Below are 24,306 nucleotides of genomic sequence, written 5' to 3'. Positions count from 1 at the left end.
TATTTTTAATAGCTACCAACAAACTGTCCAGATTAAATGAAGCAAAGGAAGCCTTTTGCAACCGATGAATGGGAGCACAAGGTGTCTGGCAAACACCAGTGAAAAAGCATTGAGTTGTAGCTCAGTAAAGGAGCTTACATTCACCTGATGATGCTAAGTTGTCTGACAAACTTTGACAACACTTTTCTCCAGCTGAGCTTTCTCCAGCTGAGCTTTCTCCCCAAGAATGTCCTGTGCAGCAAATTTATGTGACCTGTTTTTAAGCTAGAAATCAAAGTAAATGTGACATTTTAAAACTATGACATTGTTAAAGTTACAGCTATCTCTTTGTCCAGAACAGTTATCTTTTAGCAATATTGCACAAAAACATTTAAAATATTCTGTGTCCAGCATCTACCAATGTTGGCAAAATATTAAAAAAATCCCATTCTTTGGCTACTCTGTAGCAACAGCAATTCTGGGGAGAGTATTATATTTCAAGACACCAGTACCTGCATCTTTAATGATTTATCTGTGACCTGTGTTTCATCTGATTGGAACAGCTAAGATAAAAGAACATGCAAAAGCTTATTGCTGATCTGATGTCTGTCCTCATGTCTTACAGAAAAGCATATATTAGATATTTCAGTAGACTTTTTCCTAAGAAAGACAATTAATTGTACATTCATCAGCAAGTTGTATTTAAAACATTCAGAATCCCTTTTAGCAGTTTCTTAATTGAGTCTGATAGAGTTTGTTCTAAAATTCTTACAGATACATGGAGAGTTAGGAATTGTAATAATTTAATGGAAAGACACTTTGCAGGACATGACTGATCATATCTACATTTGCTAAATTGGAGGGAATTAGGCAAATGCTTGCCACTAATCATATTTTTATTTTAATATATTAATTAATAAAGGAACTCTGAAAATCACATTAGATTCTTTAGATATTTTAGTGTAAGGCTGTACAGAGGCTAGCACTGGTGCAAAGACCTTAATTGTTGAAGTTGTCTTCTTATTTAAATTTTACCTTCTAAAAAGTCAATAATCATTGATCTTATTTTCTTAGAGGATTTCTTATCCCTTGCCCTTGTCCAAAAGACAAAGTCCTTATGCAGTCTGTCTTATGTTTTATTTTGTTGATTCCTTCTAACCTTCAGAGTAGCTTAATTAATTGTCTTTGAAGTGAACATAATTGACTTCAATGTTCAAAGAGCTTCTGAATAAACCTTTCATAAGAGAATTTTAAGAAAAATTACAAAGTAAGAGTATTGTTCGAGGTGTTCAAAGTATTGTTTTGAATTAAAAATTGGTTATGCAAGGAAAAGGGGAGCAGTTGTTTCCCTCATTCTCCTGCCCGGGCTGCTGCGAGCCCAGCCTGGGAAGCTGCCGGCCACCTTTGTGGCCAGGCTGCCCAGCTGTCTGATGTCAGCCTGCTGTCGACCAGGGTCCCGAGGTCCTTCCCAGCAGAGCTGCTCCCCGGCCAGGCTGTCTGCAGCCTGTGCTGTTGCGGTAGAGGATTTTGTGTTTGTCATTGCTGAACTTCATATGGGTCACGGTCCATTCCTCCAGCCCGTCTGGGTCCCTCTGGATGGCAGCCCCACCCTCATGTGTACTGAGGACATTATCTGATGTCCACTGCTAACATGACGAGAGTGCATGCCATTGCTGCCTCCAGGATCATTGCTAAAGATGTTAAAAAGGACAGGTCCCAGTATAGGCCCCTGTATGTAGTACTCAACTTGATACTAGCCCAAGGCAGAGTACAACTTTTTAACTGCTACCCTCCAAGCCCCATCATCTAACCACTTTTTCACCCACCTAGTTTAGCACCCACCCAGACTGTAAGATCTCAGCTTTGCTACAAGAATATTTGGGACACAGTGTTGGAAGACCATCCTGAAGCCAAAGTAAATGGCATCCGCTGTTCTCCCCTCACCCCAAAATCCAGTCATTCTATCACAGAGGACAACCAGGTTAGTCAGGCAAGACTTACCCTTGGTAAATCTGTGCTGACCGTACCCAGTCACACTGAGGCATTGAGAAGTGCTTTCTCTGCAGCTTGAAAATTTCCCCTAGGTTACAAGCTGCACCTTTAGTCATAGTCTGCCTCCTGAGAATAAAAATCTTTTTTTTGGTCTTTCTATAAGAATTTAAAGCTCTTTTTGCATCAGAAATTTTCCCCTTACTTTCTGAAGTAATTTTATCTTTACAGATGACTCTGGCATATCCACCTACTTGTAATGCCTATGACAATTTTCAGTGTTTTCTAAGATTCCTTTCTTCTTTCTTAGAAAGATAGCTTGTCTGTGAAGCTATCAAGATTGTCTCTGCACCCCTCTCATCATTTACAGTTGAGTGGAGTTTGCTTAATATGACTCACAAAATTCTTTTTATCAGGAGATCACAAAGTAGCTAGCATGGTTGCCATTTCTACAGCCTGGAAAAATGTGTCAAAATTCATCTGGTTTTATATTTATCATCAGAGGTGGATCCACATTGCTCAACACAGTTTTTTTTCATCTTGAAGATCCACCTTGAAGCTTGAAGATGAATCTAAACTTTGAATTCCAGTTTCCAAAGAGATTAAGGAGAATTGGAGTTGTGGGCACATCCCTGAGCGTGTTATAGCCTCACAGTTGCATGCCTAAATTAAAACCAAACTGATCCAAAGAAGTTTCAATCATAGTCTTGTAAAAGCTACAGGTCCAAACATCTCTTTTCAGAGCCAACAGCTACAACTTCGGTTTTATGATAGTAGTTTGCTGAAAAATGTCTGAGATAAATCACTCGAAAGCCACCAAACCATTAAATCACAGACTAACTAGCTCTGTGTTCCCCACCTCTGGTCCACCAAGCTACTAGTATACTGAAAACTGCCTGGACATGGGATGCACAACGGCAGGAGTTGGTTGTATTAACCAACCAGTAACTGGGCGTGTTCTTTTTCTGCCACCCAAACACATTAACACTCATTCAGTAAGTGCATGTGCTAAGGCTGCTACTGAGCTGCTCTTCAGCAGCCATAAAGGTAGGCAGCTTCTCTAAAGACCTCAGGGGAACTTTCATAAGATTTTCTTTATGGACTCAAACTCTTCTTCAAGATCCATAGCAAAAGGATGCACAGCAAAAGGATGTCAACACACATGAGATTTAGCGAGGGAAATTCTGACTATATATAAATGGGGTGAGGGGATCACAATGAGGGTGGTGCAGCACTGAAAGCTTTCCAGGGAGGATGCAGAACCTCCATCCTTGGAAGTAATCAAAATTCAACTGGACAAGGCCCTTAGCAACCTGATCTTTGAAATTAGTCCTTGCTTTTGTCAGGAGGGTGGACTAGACAACTCCAGAGCACCCTTCCAACCTAAATCATTCAATGACTCATTCTCCCTGTTTCTTTTAAATGTGAACTGTACTTTCCCTGGGGGCTGACCAGCTGGAAGGCAGCTTTGCAGAAATGGACGTAGGAGTCCTGGTTGACAAGAAGCTGAATATGAACCAGCAGTGTGCCCCTGCAGTAGAAGACATCCTGGGCTGCCTTAGGAAGAGTGCTGCCATCAGGCTGAGGGAGATGATCATTCCCCTCTGTTCAGCACTGATGAGGAGGCACCTGGAGCACTGGCGTCCCAGAGAAGAGAGACATGGACATACTGGAGTGAGTCCAGCAAAGGACTATGAAGACGGTTCATGGATTGGAGCATCTGACATACAAGGAGAAGCTGACAGAGCTGGGATTGTTCAGCCTGGAGCAGAGAAGGCTCTGGGGGGATCTTATCAATGTGTACAAATACCTGAGCAGGAAAAGTAAAGAAGGAGCCAGACTCTTCTCAGAGGTGCCCAGTGACAGGATGGATGGCAATGAGCACAAACTGAAATCCAGAAAATTCCATTTAAACAGGAAAAAAAAAGGCTTTTTTACTGTGAGTAAAAGTGCTCAAACACCAGAACAGGTTTCCAGGAAGGTTGTGGAGCCTCCATCTTTAGAGGCTGGACAATATTCAAAACCTGATGACATGACCCTGAGAGACCTGCTCAAGGGGACGCTGCTTTATGTGGGGGCATTGGACTGGACAATCTCCAGAGCTCCCTTTCAACCTCAAAGCTTATGCGATTCTGTATTATCCGCAGAGTCTGGCTATGGCTGCTTGGGATGCTGTTCATCCCCAGGACTGCCTTTATTCAGGAGTCCTCTCACCCCTGCCAGCTCCCACCTTCTTGCTTGCCACATGCTCAGAACTCACATGTCTCTGGAGCATCACCACAGCAGCCAAAGACATGCATCAGCATTTGTGGGGCTTATTTGTGATCTAACTCACAGACAAAGCTCACTGCTTATCCCATTCACATCAGAATTGCACCTGTCCCTGCCTAGTATGCTCCCAGGATACTTCTAGCTTCCAGAAAATAGTATCAGGCACAGATGGCCAACATTCCCCATCATTTGTACTCAGAGAGGTGCTGAAGAATAATTCCATAGGAACACAGCAATCCTCACCTCCTCCAGCTTGCTTTCAACACAAGGGCTTAGTCCTTGCAACGCTTAGATGCCTCCTGTAATGTGCTGGACCTGTTGAAGCCCTTGGGTTCTGAAGAGAGAGAATTGGCCCTGCAGTGCTGCTGCCAGGGGAGGCTTACAGCTGATACCATGGTGAAATGGTTAAAACTAATGGGAAATAGACACACTTGAATATGTCAGGGAATGGACCTTACCCAGAAAATGTATTCAGGCAGTCATATGGAAGAAAATTATTTCAATTTAAACTGCGTAAAAAAATAATTTCTGTACACTAATGTTGCTTGGTAACAGGGTTTTGTTCTCCGAGTACTTGAGAATGACAAGGATTTAAATGACTGGCCCCATTGTTGCATGTGTGAAATGATTTCGTGGTCTCAGCTTAGATAGCAGTTGGCAGAAATAGGCATCATCACAGCTAGCTTTAACTGGCATCATCAGTGGAAGTTTCACTGGGAAGGTACAGGTATCAATAGCATAGCATAGAAGCTGGACGTTTCCCCTATTTTATCATTTCTTCTGATTGCCAGGGAGGTGTCTCCCAGTTGCTCACTGTACTGTGGGTGATTCACAGTCCAGCATCTTTCATCACCATTAGACTCAAAAATTAACATTCATCAAATTGATATGTAGAACTACTCAAATAATCTGTGGTACAGGCCCCTTAGCGTGCCTGAAGACTCCCTTGTGCTTCAAAAAAATTAGCAGCCCTTAGGCTTCAGTATATAATCCAAAATGGTTTCATTCAGACTTCTATTTTGACAGTTATTCAGAAAGTCAATGTTTGATAATTTGTAGCTGTCCAGGAAAACATTGGCCTCCTGAAAAACCAAAAAACTGGAAATTTGAAAGAAAATAGCCCCAAAGGGCTATTATCTTCTAAAATACAAAGAAATCTTTACACACTGAGGAAATTATGCTTGAGGATTTACCTTCACACATTTACATTTAAAAGGATCTTTCATTTTGGTTTGTTTGTTGTTTTTTTTTTACTTCCTAAAACTCTGATATGTTTACTGCTCACTGTTCATAATGGTTAAAATAAAACTAAAGGTTATTCTGAGAAAATCCAGACAGTCATTTCTGTGCCTCTTTACTGGCAAACAGATTTTCAGGCTTATTTATAAAGCATCAGTGACATTCAGTGTTCAGTTAAAGTACTGTAAGTTAATCACTTTCACATGTGGTACACAGTTCTTCACATTTATAGCTTACTTGTTTGGGGCTTTTTGCTTTTTTCTAAGCTGGTGCTGTAAGGTTTCAAAATCTTGTTTCACTGGCTGACCACATATATACAGTGCTTCTAATTGGAATTTTCTGTTTCTTTCCTTCTAGGCTGTTGATATACTTTTGCAGCATGGAGCTTATGTGAATGTTCAGGATGCAGTTTTTTTCACCCCATTGCATATTGCTGCATATTATGGCCATGAAGAGGTAACTAAAGGGGGGAATTTCAGAAAGCTGAGAAGTGGAACACCGAGACAACTGTAGGTTCCATGTTAGATGGTTTTGCTTTGCATTCCAGAGAGTCCTACTATGAAAAGGCCTCATATACTGAAGTTACACTTTTAAGCCAATCTGATTGCTCTAAGAGTCTGAATATCAACAGGAAATTTCTACACTTTAATCCTCTGTGCTAGACCCTAGCAAACATCAGTGTTTTCCCCTCTAGACCTCTTGAAACAAATGATTGCCTAGCTAGATTTGATAACCTATAAACAGACTTGGACCCAGAGGCATATTTCATTTGATGTTTATTCATCCCACATTTCAGAGATTGCATAAGGAATGTAAGTATACTTTCTTAAACCTGTCCAAGGAAGTGAACATCGCTTCCCAGTAATGATTAAATGGCAATTCTATTGGTTTTCCTCGGAATTCACAAACTAAATTGCGTCCACTTTTAAGTTAATGGAAAAAATGAGCATTTAGAGAGCAGGATTTTCATGAGGTACTGTGCACATGACAAGTCCAACTGTGCTTGCTTCATTCATACAGATCACAGACTTATTGAAACATAATCTGAAGTTCTGACCAAAGCTGACACTGAACCTCCCAATTCTCTTTCTTTTACTAAAGTATAATTGACATATAGTTAAACTAGCAGTCCAGTCATTTGCCCTGAATAGCCCTTTTATATGAAATGTAATAATGGGTCTATTTTGGCTTAAGCAAGTCATTTCCTATACCTTTCTTTGGCTAAAAGCATGTACTCTGGGATATTTTCAAGTATCAAAGGATGACCTCTAGATAGAGTGTATTTTTCATTCCAGTGACATGTTACTTCGAGTGTATTGAGGAGCTGTTGTAGGAAAAGCTTTTGAAAGAACAGAGTCCAGATGCACAGATGATTGAAAATGCTCTACTTCTGCGGCCGAGTGACAGCAAGGGTGTGAACCATGCATGTGTTCCTGAGATGCTCCTTTTCATATATATGTGCCTCATCATCCGGCAACATTAAGAAAATTCTTGCATGTTGGGCTGAGAGATTAGTTTGCTTATTTGCCACAAGACACTTCTGAACAAATAGTCACAGTCTTGTGAAATTATGCTAAAAGCTCATATAGTGCTCTTGTGAAAAGGCACACTGATCAGAAAGGAAGCTAAGGCTCAGTCATTTGTGGACTTTCAGGGCATTTGCTTTATTATGCTGACTGGTCAGTTAAACAAATATATGTGTCTTGTGTCTAGCGTTTTACCACACATAACATTTTAGAGAATGAATGAGTACTTGCTTTTGAGAATTTTAATATTTTTATAGATAGGCAACTTAAAAACTAGTTTTATCTTGAATCTCCTCTCCCTGTTTTATTAAAGAGATGCCCACTTACAGCATTACCTAATGCAATATTCTACCTGATTTTGTCAAAAGATTTATTTTCATGTGATATTTTAATTATCCTTACTGAAATATTTAGGTAACCCACCTCTTACTAAAGTTCGGAGCTGACGTGAATGCAAGTGGTGAAGTTGGAGACAGACCTCTCCATTTGGCTTCTGCCAAAGGTTTTCTCAACATTACAAAGCTCTTGATGGAAGAGGGAAGCAAAGCTGATGGTAAGAAAAGATATTTTAAAAAATCAACTTTAACATTGTATTTTATAGACAGAGTTGGGCCTTGAACCTTGAATTTAGCTTCCTAACACGTACTCTGTGTGTGCTTGTGTATCATCTTTGGGCACTTGAAATGAAAGACAGCAGTTGGAGAGTTTTCTTCACTTCTTAAGTATGCTTGGTTTGTCATCTCATGTACATTCTGTTTCCATTAAGAAGTTACAGATGAAAAACAGCAGCAGAAAACAAAATTAATATACAGAGGTAGCTTACTATTGAGACATTCATCCAATCAGAAACCACATGACTGTGTGGTATGTATCTCCAATCAAAATTACTTAAATGCATAGTGAACTCCTAGTGAATGAGATACAGATGAAGGATTTTAAGTCAAAATTATACAGCAAGTAATTTAAAATAAATCAGATGAGAAACTGAAATGGTTCACAAACAATTCCACAGAAAACTGAATCTTTTTAGCACATGCTTTATTGTGTTTCACAAGCTTCATACACTTCATTGCGCAACATTTTCCATAAGAGAAAGCATGTGTGTGAGAGACATAGTGGGTTGGACAGATACAAAAGTCTATTAGCATGCTTTTGGTATTCTGTGAAAGTTAGGAATCTGTGCATTCTTTTTACAGGTGATCTCACACTGATGCCAGTAAGACTATAACATTACAGTTCAGTGCTGTACATTTTGCATGTGCTGCAATTTAAAATATTTTCCATTGTAATTAATATTAGCATGCAACTAGTAGTACTGCTGAATTCTTATGCTTGCTCTTTTGTTGCCTCTCCCTATGCTGTTTCAGTAATTTAGAAGGCACAAAACATACCACACTCCAGCCTTATTTTTCCATCGCTGTGACACTTAGATCATAGGCATGTGCACACACTCTTGTGGCCACATCCTACAGAGTCTTACAAATGTTATAACTTGGAGATCAAATTTTATGCATATTATGATTATTAATGCAGAGATTCTTACACACTAAACAACATTAAAATTATTTGGAAATTAATTTCTTATCCTCAGAATAAGATAAAGAAAAGTTTTTTGAAAAGGAAGAGTACATTACTTGCAAAAGTACTGCTCTTTAATACATCTCTGGGCTACATCATTATTCTTTTTAACTTATATCCACAATATACAAGGCAAAATCTCAGTCCCCTTGAAGTCTAGGGCAAAACTTCCACTAATTTCAATGGGATTAGGATTTTGCCTAGGCATGTTACAATTTGATCATGGAAAAGCAGAACTGGAAAAACAAGAAACAAACAAAGCATTTGCTGCAAGAATCCTGCATGTTATACAAAGAATAAGTTATCAAAGTTCTTCAGCTGCTGCTCCTCAAGTATCCTATTTGATGTCTGGTTCCAGTCTATGCACACAGCTATTCATGAACTAAAAACAATAGAGCATAACAGGGGAAGGTTAAAAGGGGACGCTGTATAGCCACAGTTGAAAAGCACGTTAAACTGCCAGGCTCAGTTCTTTCCTAATCTCACCTGGTCCAATACCCCACTGACACCTCTTAGTTGACTTCAGGAGAGGACACTCAAGTGGTCATTTTGCACAAGTTCTGTGTTCTCAAGCCTACAGTCTTTGGTGCTGACTCTGTAAAGCACTGTCATTCCTTAATAACTGTAAAAGCAGGGACAAGGGCCCGTAAGGCTTCGTCTTTGCTCAGCATGCCCAGCACTGTCAAAAGCAGCAGCATTCATCTACCCCTGTTCCTACTCTGCTAGCGGCACGAAGACTGTGTTTCTCCCCAATTTCCTCTTCTTTGCGAGATTTTAAAAGTACAAATTTGCCATATTTTCTGTGAGTCTTGCCTACACTGCACACATCCTACTCACACAGTAAAAAAAGTGTGGAGGGAAACAGCATGACTCAGGTTTGTAAGTACGTTTTTCAATAGTGAGCTCTTGATGTTTCAGTCTCAATGTGCATGCACTGAACTGATATAATAAAGAGGGGGAAAGAAGAGACGTTCACTCACCGTAACAAGGCAGTAGGTGGTTCACTATCACTTAGATAGTTTATTCCAAAAGGAAAAGAATCTGGGACACCATTTCAGATTCTTTTCTTTAAAATCAGAATCTTCAGCGTTGGAAAAAGAAAAAGGAGACTGGAAGTGGGAAGTCTTTTATTCACAAAGTGGCACACTTTGAAACTTGGTATAAATACAGCAGCGGAGGAACAACTCTTAAATGCCTAGGAATGAAAGTAATTGGTGAAATAACCTGAAGAAATTTTGGCAGTATTCTGTGCAGACCAGTAATTGGTGTCATAAATGTGAACTATTTCTTTTAATATAACCTGACTCATTGATCAGCTCCAAGGCCGTGGCAACTGAAGAAAAACAGTGACCACTGAATCAGACTGAAAAGGTCAGAATACTGCTGAAATATAGCAACATTTGCAGTCTAACAATAGCCAAAGTTGTTCTTCAACCCAACCACAATATGTGAGAAAAACATAAAAGAAATATACTGCCCATGTATATATCATCACAAATGTTCATATTTTACATATGCATGTATATAAACCAGTATGTTACAAGTACAGTTGGTTCTCCAGATGCTAATCTCATAACTTGTTTTAACATAAACACTGTAGGGAAGGACTAAGTAAATTCTGTGTATTTTCAGAAATCACATAAGGTCTTTCAAGCACATTTCTTGAGGTATTGATCAGATTCCTTTAAGCTCCAAATTCTTTTTGAGATCATTAATATATCTCAAAGACCAGCATGCCATTACAAGCTGCTATCACTTAAAGTGCCTTAACTATCTTGAGATTCTTACAAACTGATTTAGCATGGAATTTCTCATTTCTGTTTTTAACAACGTCTATTTCCTTCTTTCTTTTTTTCACGCTTTTCAAACTCTTAGAGATTTTTTTTGCATTACCGAGTCAATATGATTGCTATCAACTTGAATTATTTATTCTATCAGGAAATTCAGTTTTATATTTTAGAGTATCCAAGTGGTATCAGGGAGGTACAAAGTATCACTTCATAATTTTTGATTCATTCTTGTAATCTGGTAGATTTTTTCTAGCATAATTGTAATAAACAAAACAAAGAGAAGGGGTTTTTTCTTCCAAGTAAAGTAGAAAAGGATGTTCATTACAATGAGAAACCATCAGTATTCCTAAATAGCCATTCTCCTTCCTCATTTAATTGGACAGAACTCCTTTTGTCTCTTTCTTGCTTTTCTTGTACCTTCACTATACTCACATCCACTCCTAACTTTTCTCTATACAGTTTCTAAGAATGAATACTCAGCAATACACATTAGATCTAGATGACTTGCTGGTTTTAGCAGTTGCTTCGTTACGGTCTTGACCTTGAGAGGCGTGTTGTCAAGCTGCTGGGCCCTTTAGGTAATACAAGGTGTACATGTTTGGGTCTCAGGGGGGCTGACTTCTGAACCAAAGTCAAATTCATCTGATTATTTGCTGTTAAGCAGTTTCACCTGCCACTTACATGAAGCAAGGTAAACTTGATCATTGAAAACAGAGCTGTGGTTTTTGCCTGTTGTTATCGGCTGGCCTGATTGTATGGCCACACTTCTGCTGGTGTCCCAACACTCCAGCAGAAAAAGGAATGGGCAAATGAAAGGTGGGCTTTTTTAAGAAGTAGTGGTAATTTAGAATTGTCAGTATGTTCCACTCTTTTTTTTATGTTCCATTTCTCTGAAATCAGGGAGGGCCTGGAAATAATTGCTTCTCAAATACTTGAATGTAGAGGTAGGACTTCTAATGTAGCTGTTTACATGACTTCTAAAACTGTTCCTTTCAAAATGAAAAAAAAAATCATATTTAAAAAACTGTTTTATAGTCTGATGGGGTGGCTAAGAAACAGAATATCTACAAACTTAGAGAACCAGTTGGTGGCTAGGAAATAAACATTTCCCTTGCTTCACATAAGCTAAATGCTGTTTTTATTATTCTTCAAACTGGTGGTTCTGGAGGTTTCTTTCAGGGGCCATGTGATATTAAATATATTCTTTTGTCTTTATAATTCCCATGGTCTTTTAATAGAATTTGTTTGCTTTCAGGACTACTGAGCTGCCTAGAGTTGCAGGTCCTCTTTTTTCAAGTATCTTTGAAAATCACTGTCACTTCTGCCAATTACAATTTTAAATTTAAAACCAGAGTCTGATATTAAAAATCCAGGCACATTCAATCATGATTCTCTGAATATTAAAAAGTTACCACTCACTGGGACTTGGGCAATCTTCCTTATTTTTTTAAAACAGACTTGCACTGGCTTTTTTGCATCCTTTTACTTACTGTAATGGTTTTACCTGTTACTTTCTACCTGCGTAATATCTCAGTCCTAAGAATAGTTTCTACAGTACTCCATTTTGTTCCAGACAAGAACTTAGCATTTGCTCATTTTTACTGTTTATTTGTAAGGCAAACTCAACTTTTAGACTCTGACTGCTATGACAGTTTTACTACCTATCCTTGATTTAATATAAAAATACTTTAAAATCTCAATTTGAAGAACTCCCCTGTACTCTTCTTTAGTAATTCCTGAATCAATATTATGTACTTTTTTGCCATAACTCTCTTCTAAAGTGTTTTTGACTGATTTTGGTTTGTTTTGACTCTGAACTTCTCCTTCTTTTTAAGACAATATTCCAGTTTACCTGTTGTATTTAATTTAGAAATCAAAAAGCTGTCAATTAAAGCAAAACCCATCATCCCATGTTGTAGTTATATATCCTTCCAGAGGCAAAGGAAATGGCTTGCAAATATTTGACATCATTTCCAACTGCATAATCAAAGGAAAAGATGTATGTTTCCTTCCTTCCTCCACCTTATACCTTGTTGTATTGTGGAAGCTCATGGCCCTGAGGCCCCTGATGCCCTTCGGGCCATTCTGTGGGTACATACTCTAAAACACTGACATTTATTATTATAAAACTTTGACATTTATTCCCCTCTTATTTATTGCACTTCAAAATGAATCTGTGTCTGGTACCGCATCACAATAAAAAATAAAGGCTAACATCTCACACAAATCTATAAAGTGAAGAATTATTTTAGAATACAGGAATAAAACAGTTTACTCCTTTTAATGTAAGACTGCTGGGAAGGTTTAAAGCCTTCAGAAAGGTTTTAAAGCAGGGATTTATTTTAATTTTCATTTTTCTTTATACTCACAGAAAATCAAGAGAAGACAGAACCTCAGAATGTGTTTGGTTTACCCTTTGTCCCAACGGGGCTCAGCTATAGGAAAGAATTGTTCCCAAGAGATGTTTGTCAAAGCTGTGCTTAAAAGCCTGTGTAGAACAAGTTTGGACATCTCTAATGGACAAATTATTCCTTAGTAGTCTATTAATTTCTTGTAAACTGTCTCAAAGATCTGGTGCTAGACTGAAATAAAAATTAAATATTGCACAAAGTAGACTGGATTTGAGCAAATATGAGCAAAATGAAAACACTGGAAATCCAGACATCTGAATGAATTCTCCTCTTCCTTTCTTGCCTTTTATGCATTTATATTTTGACAGTGACTATGAAAAATATATCCTTATTGCGTCTCCTGTATTTTTTTTACATTTCTTTTTTGTCACTGTGTAACTATATCAAGAATCCTTGATCCTGGTACTCAAGGAAGCTAACATAAACCTTAAAACCAACCTTTCTTAACAGCAACAATGAAGCATGTTTATTCCTAGTATTTGTAATTAGTAGCTATAGTTCCATGCATTTGGAGTAAGCCAGTGGATTGCTTTCTTACATATATTAACTATGTATCTTACTTTTGCTTCACATTGTAATATACTGACAGCAGTTGTTCTAAGGGTCATATATAACTCTTGATTCATTCATGGAAAGCTACATCAAAACATTCAATACATCTGCTACTGGAAGAAAGCAATTATACCCTAAGTCCAAAAAATCATCTGACAGTGTACTACAGATGACACTGAGTAATGTAGTTTTGATGTATGAAAGCTCACAGAAATTTCAGTTTTAAAGAAATTGGACCATACGTATTTTAGCATGAGGTTTCAAAACATATAGGCACAACACGTAAAGCTTTACTAAATATCAAAAACAAGCTGTGTTAAGCATAAAATACTTTCTTTGGTCTCTTTCTGGGTCAAACGGTAGTGAATGCTCAGGACAATGAAGATCATGTTCCTCTACACTTCTGCTGTCGATTTGGACACCATGAAATCGTAAAGTTCTTACTGCAGAGCAGCTTTGAAGTTCAGCCCCATGTGGTGAATATCTATGGAGACACACCTTTACATCTGTGAGTCACACAGAGAAGCTCTGTTTTACATGGTTTGGGCCTAATTAGAAAGCTGGTGGTGTTAACAATTCTTTACTGACTTCATCTTCAGTGCGTGTTACAATGGAAAGTTTGAAGTTGTCAAGGAAATAATTCAGCTCTCAGGAACAGAAAGTCTCACTAAAGAAAATATATTCAGTGAAACAGCTTTCCACAGGTGAGATGTTTAAAATGCCATTATCAACAGAATTCCACTTATACATGCATGCAATACAACACCCAAAATAACAGATGTCTCACCAACAGCCAGATGAGGAACAAAGAAAGCAGTGAGCTTGACATGCACGTGAAGTTTGGATCTTGAGATACAGGAGAGGACATGGAGTAAGAGGTAGAACCAGACAGTGAATGGGGGGGAGAGAGCAAGAAAGAGAGAGAAATGTAGGAAAGGCATCAGGTTCATCAACATCTGGACAAGTAACGGTTTCTCGTTCTGTCCAGTTTGGGAGCTGAGCTTAGAGCCTGTTCTGCCTAGAAACCTGCTGGAGTCTAGATACTCTAAATTAGAAACAAGGTGGCAGAACACAGTTTGATCATGATGCTACAAGTTTGGAAAGTGTTATTTAAGAGGGACTTTGCAAAATAGACTCTATTAATTTTGCATAACTGTGCAAAATTAATTTATACAATAATTAGAATGTTCCTGAAACAATGGAAATGAACATGCTTCAGTGGATTAATCATGCATTTGGACATTTCTAAAGATCCTTTATTCTATTACTATGTTTTTATCTCTGTGTAATTCTTTTTAAATTTCTGGCTACCCAAAGCATTTGTCCTTTTATGGACTATAGCATTCACTTTTCCCTTTATTTTTGCAGTGCTTGCACCTATGGAAAGAACATAGAACTTGTAAAATTTCTTCTTGACCAGAATGTTGTAAGCATCAATCACCAGGGAAGAGATGGACACACAGGTAACATCATCATCCTTACTGTCTATGAGTGCACATACTGGCACCAAAAAATGTGGAAGCCATACACAACCAGGATTTCCAGGGTAATTCCCATGGTAATTTGATGATCAGCATCCCGTTACCTTTTAGACAGATCTCAACTCTTTCGAAATATGTTTTCAGGCAGGCATAGAAGTGATGGAGTTCAGTGAGGATGTCTGGTTCATTAGCTTGTATATGAGCAACAAAACCTGATGTAAACCGATTCTCCCAAAGTTAGGCTCCTAAGTAGTTTTAAGAATTGGGCCCATGTATTATTCTGCTAGGGACTAGGCATATAGGATACAGCATCTGAAGGGCTGCACACCTCTATGTCTCTGCTACAGGCAATGAAAAAAAGAGCCTTCTTTGTTTCTACTTGCTTTTCCTCACATACAAAGTTGTTAAATGTGATTTGCAGGTGGTGGAGTAAATGCTGACATGTTGTGTAGCAGGCAATAGATTGGTTCTTGCAGCATTAATATTTTATTTTCACCTATTGCCTCAGGTATTTTTTGATAATATATTCCTTTATCGAGGAAATCAATTTGCTGCAAGTCCTATTATGATGTTCTGACAGTTGTGCTTACCACACTTCTCTGATGTTCTAGGATTACACTGTGCTTGCTACCATGGTCATATTCGACTTGTACAGTTCTTACTGGATAATGGAGCTGATATGAATCTGGTAGCTTGTGATCCCAGCAGGTCCAGTGGAGAAAAGGATGAGCAGACCTGTTTGATGTGGGCTTATGAGAAAGGTATTTCAATTTTCTAGTTTCCGCTACAAAAAATCCACAGGAACATTACAGGAAGGAGACAACAGCACAAGAAGGAGATAACACTACACAATAACCCCTCAGTCTCTGTGGGGGACTAAGAGCTCTCACCACCTGCTTTCCAGTTCCTGGCATGAAGGGTTATAAAAAAACAGCACTTTTATTTATCTTCTCTCTCTGTTTAACTCTGTTAAACATCAGTTTAATTCAACACAAATTCAAGTACAGGAGTATTTATGTGCTGCTAAAATAGAAAACATACAGCCTGTTCAGAAAAGGCTATTTCTCCCTCTGCTATGTACATGAGCTTTAATTTTATTACTGAAAGAGGCATTACAAGGAGCCATGATTCGGAGTCAGGAATCTTAAATTCTTGCAAATATGGATGAAAGCAAGGCATTTTCCATGGTTCCTGTTATACTGTCCTACAGGTACAGCAATGTGTCAGTTTTCTGTCCCATTTTTGACTCCATAAAAGCATTACAGTACCATTTATTATGAAAATTAGTGTAATATAGTATAAGTATGGATTTCAAAGGCCTTTCAAAAAACTGATACTAGCGAAATACTCTATGAAATTATTGAGGGAAAACTCATCTTTGAAAGGTTTAGAAAAGAATTTTTAATACTGCCAAGCAGAACTTTGTGCATCAAACATCTGAGAGAGTGACCACGTTGTGCACACACCGCTCTGTTCTGGATCCTTGCAAAGGAGAATGATGAGTATAGCAACTGTCCACAGCAATATGGCATACAAATTTTGTCCGGTTGTCACGGTTTCATCCCAGCCGGTAAAAAAAGCCGCGGGCAGCCGCTGGCCCGCTGCCACCTCCCCGGCCGGGCCACGCCGGGATGAGGAGAAAACGGAAAGAAAAGCCGGTGGGTCGAGACAAGGACAGGGAGGGATCCCTCCCTCCCTGCCCACTGACGGGCAACAGACAGGCTCAGCTCGGGGAAGACGCAAAACCGGTTTATCGGCTCAAAACGAGGAGAACGAGGAGGAAACCCCGACCTGCGAACCCCTTCCCCCCAGCCCTCCCTCCTTCTCCCGCTTCTCTCTCCCTCCTCCCCCCGGCGGCGGGCAATGGCGGTTGGGGTCCGCTCACCACACGTTGTCTCTGCCGCTCCTTCCTCCTCAGGGGGACCACCCCTCCCTCACTCGTCCCCTGCTCCGCCGCGGGGTCCCTCCCGCCCTCCGCCAGCTTCTCCGCCGTGGGCTCCTCTCTCCCCGGGCTGCAGGTGGGCATCTGCTGCCCCGCTCCCCTCCACGGGCCGGGGGGGGACAGCCTGCCGCCTCACCGCGGGCTGCGGGGGCGTCCCCTCCTCCTCTCCTTCTCCCCTCACCTCACCTCGGCGGCGGCCGCAGGGGGCTTCGTCCCCCGGCTCGCTGCGGGTTCCCCTTCTTCTGAAGGGCGTCCGTCCGTCCGTCCGTCCGTCCGTCCGTTCTCCCCCAGGTGTTCCCGCCGTGGCTGAGGGGCTCGGCCTGGGCCGGAGGCGGGTCCGGCCTGGAGCCGGGGGAGCTTCCAGCAGCTTCCAGCAGCTTCCAGCAGGAGCCGGCCCTGCCGACCCTGCCCCGCCGCCAGAAAAAAATGCCACACGAACCCGAGACACCGGTTTAGGACAACAAAACAGAAATATTTTCGGGCACTGGTTTTACTTGTAAGGCCTATTGAAGACTATTGTGAACTTCCATTTTAGGATTGCTGTAGCAGAGTTTTTACTATTGCCGTACATCGCGTTTTAGGATTAGGTGGACTTATGAAAATAACATGTTTGTTTTTATTGGAAGGTATTTCCCTGTATTTCTGTAGCTAAGAATCATAGTACGTTTCAGATAAGCGCTGCTGTATCTTTGTTTACATGTTTCATAGGCCCATTGTACATTTTTTTAAAAATCCCCTGATTTTGTATAAATCAAATTTAAAAAAAAATACTGTTGAGTTTACCTGCAAATCCTTATATTTCCACTTTTTTTCTTAGGTCATGATGCCATTGTGACCCTTCTGAAGCATTATAAGAGACCTCAAGATGAATCACCCTGTAATGAATACTCACAACCTGGAGGCGGTATGGTCTGAGAAATAACTTTATTCTCTAACTGAAGGGTCTGATCCAAAGACCGCCTAAGTCTCTGGAAAGCTTCCACTGATGTCAGTGAGCTTTGGATCAGTTCTGTCTGGCACAAAGAAAATTAGTGTCATAAGAATCACCATTTTCCAGGTACCTTCTATTTATGTCAGAAGTCTTCCTTTATCTTAAAATCGAGTTGTCACGTTGTATTACTCACTAGAAAGAAAAGCTAAAAGCTGTGAGATGAAGATCAATCCCTGGTAATCATTACTCATACCTTTTTACATCCTTAATACCTTGTTTAGCCATTCTCTTTGTGTTGTTTAGGTCTGAGGTTTCTTTGATTGCTGACATTTGGTATATTTCTATACTCAGTCCCCTTCATATTTTTTTAATATCTTTGGATATCTCATTCCCCCTTGGGAAGAATTAATTACCCTTTTTCCTACAAAAATACTCATTTGTATTGGCAACTAAATGACAAGTGCCAAGAAGAACGTTAACGCAAGCAGTTAGATAAACAAAATATTTGCAGTGTGTTGAGAATGCTGCCTCCAGAGAGGGTGAATATGTTAAACGTTGCAGCTTGTCTGACTCCTCCTGTCGTGGAAACAGGAGGAACCCTACAGTCAGCAGCAGCAGCAGCATCAGTCTGCTTCCTACATAGCTTGACCTGTTCCAGTTTTAGGTGTATTATCTCTCAAGTGTATGTAAATCTTTTGGGGAGTAAGTTTATGCATGTATTGGAAATGTATTTTGGCAAGCAATTAGCACACCCAGACAGATTTTTTTTAATGCTGATTGTTAAAAGAACTCAGCTGCCACTTAAGCAGAAAAACAAGAGTTGAAATTTTTGGTACATGAAGAAAGCTGAGGTCTTTTGCAAAATCTAGTCAGTGAACTAAACAATGCAATATGTTCACAGCCCAATTGGCAGAATTTGTGAATCTGATCAGAGTTCCTTTACAAAATCTAGCTGATATAAAAGGCTACATTGGCCTTCTTTAACACCAGTGAAAGCCAATATCATTCTACAGGATTTAGTGAAGCTATATACAAATTACTTTCAGGAACGCAGCAATATAACGTCACAATCGTGTGCGCTTATGTGTATTTTCACCCCTTTCTTATTTATTCTTTAAGCAATCATCGCCTCATTAATTTATCAGGACAGATGCTTATACTGTCTTTGAATTCCATGAAATTAATTCTGTTCTTCTATTTCAGATGGTTCCTATGTGTCAGTTCCATCCCCTCTAGGAAAGATTAAAAGCATGACTAAAGGTATTTTCAATGGCAGTGGGAAACTTGAACTTTTACAGTCTTTTTACCCAAGGTGTTTGTCAGCCTAAACATACTACACAAGATTCATTATTCCTGGAATTTTCATTTCTCAGAAATGTAATGTTGTGCATAAGCAGCAGCTATACTTCCCTAGGATAATTTTAGGAAACAATATACTTAGCTTTGTTGCTCAGCATCATGATAATTCCTGTATTTATCTTACTTTCAATTACTTCTAAAAATATATTTATTTTTATTACTTTGGAGAAGAGGATGTGATTGTGAATTAGTACTAATGAAATACACACATATCCATGAATGCAAACAAATATCATATTGAATCCCACTGTAAAATGCCTGGATTATCTTTACACAAAAAATTCTGTCCAAAAATAATTTGTGTTTATCTGAAACACATATAGATAAAACATTCAGATGAATATTTGTACTTTAAAATATTTCTTTTTTTTGTGGTGCTTTCAATTTTCCACTTCAAATATTCACTCTGGATATAATCAAATCCTTGCATCCTTTACATAGCAGCATTGAAATGTTCCATTTAGAAATATTCTGATAAACTTTGTAGTAATAAACCAAAAAGATCAACAAGGTAGAGATGTTTGCTAACTAAATTATGTTGCAAAATTTAGATTCCACATGTCACTGAAGAGTAGGTCAGATCTGGAATAACATCCCCTGCATTGGTAATGAGTACTAGCTATACAGAAAAAAAAGGAACTAATTCTCCGTATAAAGAATTTTACACAACTATCACATGATACAGGCAGAATATGTTTATGGGACAGTGTTCAATACTGATAATATTTTAAAGCCAAGAAAGCCCAAGGCAACTGTAGCATTGCAAGTATTTGACTGTTATTGGGGTTTATGGTGGTTACTGAAAGAAAAGGGAATAGGATTACCAGTCAACCAATATACAGGAGGAAAATCAGCTTTTACTGTGCAACAGTTTTGTGAAGTTAAATGCTTATATTATGTCCTTCCCCATGACCCCACAATTTACAAATAGGATAAGTGTTTTCTTTTGCAGAAAAGGCAGATGTTCTTCTCCTCCGTGCTGGTTTGCCATCACATTTCCATCTTCAGCTCTCTGAAATAGAGTTCCATGAGATTATCGGCTCAGGTACCAGAAATAAGAATGCATCTGTTTTAAATGTCTGATATTCATAAATATCTTTGTGCTTATTTATTTTAAACCATTTTAGGGTCTTTTGGAAAAGTATATAAGGGACGATGCAGAAATAAAATTGTTGCAATCAAGCGGTAAGTTTATCAGACTTTTCCATCTTGTTTGTTTAATGACCTAGTTCGAAGTATTAAAAAAAACTATATTTTATTATATTTTTGCCTTACTGTTTTCTCTCATGTAAATTCTAAGCTATCGCGCCAATACCTACTGCTCCAAATCTGATGTGGACATGTTCTGCCGTGAAGTTTCCATTCTCTGCCGATTGAATCATCCGTGTGTCATCCAGTTTGTGGGAGCTTGCTTAGATGACCCAAGTCAGTTTGCTATAGTCACTCAGTATATTTCTGGAGGATCGCTCTTCTCCCTGCTTCATGAACAGAAGAGGTATTCCACCTGTTATCTGTTTGGACTTGTGGTACAGAATTTGGAAGACTAGTAAATCTATGTTGATGTAAATGTTATTCTTTAAGTACAAAACAATAGAGAAAGGAACACACCAGAAAAATTTTAGCTTTGATTCAGATTATTGGGTGTACAAGGGAAATTAATAAGTAATCACAAAATTGTTATTATCACTATTTTACATTATATACATTTACATTACATAAAGTATATAACGTTTTTTGTATTTAAAACAATTTTAAAGTTTCCATGATTTACAGATAAGAATAATCTACAGATAACTTTTGTCTGTTTATTAACTTTGAGTAATTTTTTTTTTTTTTTCAAAATACAGAACTCTTGATCTGCAGTCTAAATTAATCATTGCTGTAGATGTTGCCAAAGGCATGGAGTACCTCCACAATCTCACACAACCAATCATACATCGTGATTTGAACAGGTAAGTTTATTTCTTTATCCGAAAAATTCAGGGAATGTGAAGTCTCAAAGCAACAGTGATGGTCTGCAGTCTCACCTGTACTTGCAGACACTTGTAACTGTGCAGTATCTCATTAGCACTGACGGAGCTTGGAGGAAGGTCTGCTTGCATCAGTTGGACTGGGGAATTGTGGCATGACGCTTTCACATTCGCTGAAGGCGTTAATACATTTTACTTGAATGACTTAACAGACAGCAGTCAGCTTCATGCTTAATCATTTCACTGACAGATATCTTACCTGAACTTTACAAAATATTTATACCCTATTTACATACATTAGTCCTGTAGGATAGTCTTTTTACAGTTTATGCTATCTAGTGTGTTTCCCAGTATAATTGTTTTTAATCCAAAACATTAATTAATTCATTTCACCTACTTTTCCCCATCTGAGAATTAAGTGCCTAATTTAAACTAGTCACTAGTCCCCCTAAAGTCGATGCAGGAATGCAAGAAGGCTTCCAGAAGGCAATCCCTCCCGTTTGTTTTAGGTGGCTGTCTTGGAAAGGGAGGAACATTGGATGAGCCTGTGCTTGTTACCAGGAGGGGAGTGGCCATCTAGTTTAGACTAAATGCCAACTGCTGACACTCACAGAGGTATGCTAGGTAAATCTCAGCCTAGGAGACAGCTGACAGTACCACTGGCAAAGAAGTAGGAGAGAGTCTACATGAGTTATGTATCCAGATTTCCCTCTGGAAATGAAACTGAATTGAAAAAAACTCGGAGGTTTTATACAAACTGCTACGAGTCACCATTTGCTTAACTGTAATTGTCATTGAAGGATGCAACTGCTAAAACCCAGTATTTTCTTGCATCTGGCCCACTAATGTTCAGCCTTTGTTAGAAGCAGGAAACATCTTCTCTACTGAGCAGAATTTTATTGTGTCATGTCTAGATCAGAAATCACTCAGACTAGCCATTCTGCACAAACTTCTGCTTTGGAAGTGGACTAACCAAAATTACCTATAGTTGTATTTAAAGGAGATCAACCAGGCGAAGAAAGTTGGTGCTGAATAGCTGTTGCACTTTTTAGCCACAGTAGCTTGCTTGGAAACAGCTCCTGCATATGTACGAGCACTGTGACAAGAAAGCTTCTACAGAAAACATTTTGAAAAAGTAGGATGAAGTGAGTTACAAAATCAGTTTTCTTCAGTGTCAGACATACACCTCTTAATTTTCCACTAGCTTAACTACTTTTTTTTAGAAACAAATTACAGAAATGTTAATTTTGTTTATACCTCAAGTCACTGGTCCTATACAGTTGTGGTGATACAACAAATAACATTTTCCTGCATCGTGCTCTAAGTTTTCATTTCCTAGTGGCACTGATAGCTGCAGTGAAAGATTCCTTGTGAAAGACACTCATTCTTTTGGAAAAGGAGCTGTTTTTTTCTCTTTGCTGAGGAAAGAGGTAGACTGATTGTGAAACTATGCCCACTTCAGGGTTCCAGCATGAAATTTGAAAAAATAGGAGGCAGCAGCAATTTTCTGGACATTGTTGTTGGCATCTCCTGGAGAACAGCATGGCTTGCACACAGAAAAGGTTCTGTTTTCTTGCTCGAAGTGTACTTACACGGACAGCTCTACAAAGGACACCTATGAAGGGAGGGACTCCAAATGTAGTATTTGTCCTTTATAAGCAGGAGGTTTCTTGGGAATTGAAGCATAACAAGGAGACTGTGTGTGTATATGTAAGACCAGTCACAGGAGTGCAGACTGAAACCCACTGAACTTGGTGTCCTGCCTCTGGCAGTGGCCTATAGTGACAAATTTGAGAGGCAGGCATGTATATAATGATAATGTCTTGAATTCTCTCTCAGTGCCCAAGAAGTTTGGGTTCAGAAGGGTGCTTTCAAAAATGAGTACCTGCTCTTGAAGTCATTTTTTAATTGAAAGAATAACTCTTTGTGGTTAAGAAAGAAAAAATGTCCTTGCAGACTGAAGATGAAAATCAGATCACTAATGCAAAAGAAACTGCACATTTCTTTATTTTAGTTTGAAGAATGCAGTCTACAAACCATATCACTTCAAGCCAGTCTTCTGGGATTTACGTGCCCTAGGTTAGCAATATTGGCACAAATTCTGCTTCATTCTCTGACCACAAATTTTAGCACACTTTGCTTTATTTCTCTATTCTGATGTATGAATGCATCCATCTGCTCATGTTAAAACTGCTACAAGCACATAAAAACGGCTACTGTTAACCATTGCCAATTAGATGCCCCATTACTTTATTTAAATGTGCAGATATGGTGTTTCTGTATGGGTATGGTAAATGTATGATGTTTAGAAGGATACTGCTGATGTGTTATATTCATCCATGTATATTGACTATATAAAGGCTTAATCTAAGTATATTAATATAAGCCACATTCTGCAATTTTACTGTAGCAGAGCTACATAAAATTTGTCTGTTGAAGAGTATTTTAAATGCATTCTGGATTGACTAAATACTTTCAAAAACCATGCCACTTACCAAAATTCTTTTAGCCTAAGAAAGCCTGAACCCACATTTCAGAGGCCTTTGAAATGCTTCATTTTGACATTTTTTCTATTTTTCCTATTTTTATTTTTTTAATTCTAATTCAAATTCCAAGTTTTTAAAATATAATTCTACTTATCAAATAAATCTCAAAAAATAAAAATGAAAAATTGCAAGTTTCATCTTCATATGAACAAGTATAATTTTGTTGACAAGAAATGCCTGTTCCCCACTTTTTATTCCATAACATTAAGCTCCATAAAATGTTCTGTGTCAAGGCAAAATGAAATAGTCATAAAAAAGACTTCTTCAAACAGTTCCATTAATTAGCAGGAGACATTAGGACAGTCAAACTCTGAAGTGCAACTTAAATTGTCTTCTAACATTTTGAACTAATTACAATTCATTATGAAGTGATGTGACTGCAAAGCTTTTCAGTGACCAGCTCTGAGCGATTTGGGAGGAATTCAGGGAAATCTTAGAATGCACAGCACAAACTGTGTATTCTTGACTGCGTTTGTGCGTGAAGCCTGTCTGCAGCACCAGCAGTCTGTGCAGTGCCGATCCCATGGGAATCCCGTGGTCGGGTGGGTGGTGATGTCTCACCTTGCACCTTTGCCCACAGAGCCAAGCGGTCATCAAGCGCTCCCCGAAAGGCCCCGTGCTCTCTGCTCTGCAGCACCTCGCCTGGCCCAGCAGCAGTGGCTGCAGGGGTCCCCGGGGATAGGGGGGACAGGAGTCCCTCCTGCAGCTGTTGGCTGCTCCTGACCAGGCAGTGCTTCACTGC

The 24,306-nt window shown here is 39.0% G+C and overlaps 1 protein-coding gene across 1 annotated transcript in view; it reads left to right on the top strand.

Annotated features, from left to right (window-relative positions):
• TNNI3K (TNNI3 interacting kinase) overlaps positions 1-24,306 on the top strand; it is a 91,530-nt gene that overhangs the window by 14,822 nt on the left and 52,402 nt on the right. Inside the window, exons 6-17 of the mRNA XM_049808191.1 lie at positions 5,836-5,934; positions 7,419-7,557; positions 13,699-13,843; positions 13,935-14,039; positions 14,704-14,798; positions 15,428-15,577; positions 17,576-17,662; positions 18,893-18,949; positions 20,001-20,093; positions 20,176-20,233; positions 20,349-20,543; positions 20,896-21,000. Coding sequence (XP_049664148.1) covers positions 5,836-5,934; positions 7,419-7,557; positions 13,699-13,843; positions 13,935-14,039; positions 14,704-14,798; positions 15,428-15,577; positions 17,576-17,662; positions 18,893-18,949; positions 20,001-20,093; positions 20,176-20,233; positions 20,349-20,543; positions 20,896-21,000 — 1,328 coding nt within the window. The remainder of the gene's footprint in view (positions 1-5,835; positions 5,935-7,418; positions 7,558-13,698; positions 13,844-13,934; positions 14,040-14,703; positions 14,799-15,427; positions 15,578-17,575; positions 17,663-18,892; positions 18,950-20,000; positions 20,094-20,175; positions 20,234-20,348; positions 20,544-20,895; positions 21,001-24,306) is intronic.

Source organism: Accipiter gentilis, chromosome 8 (genome assembly GCF_929443795.1).
Source record: "Accipiter gentilis chromosome 8, bAccGen1.1, whole genome shotgun sequence".
Lineage (NCBI taxonomy): Eukaryota > Metazoa > Chordata > Aves > Accipitriformes > Accipitridae > Astur > Astur gentilis.
This window is presented reverse-complemented; position numbering and strand designations above follow the sequence as displayed.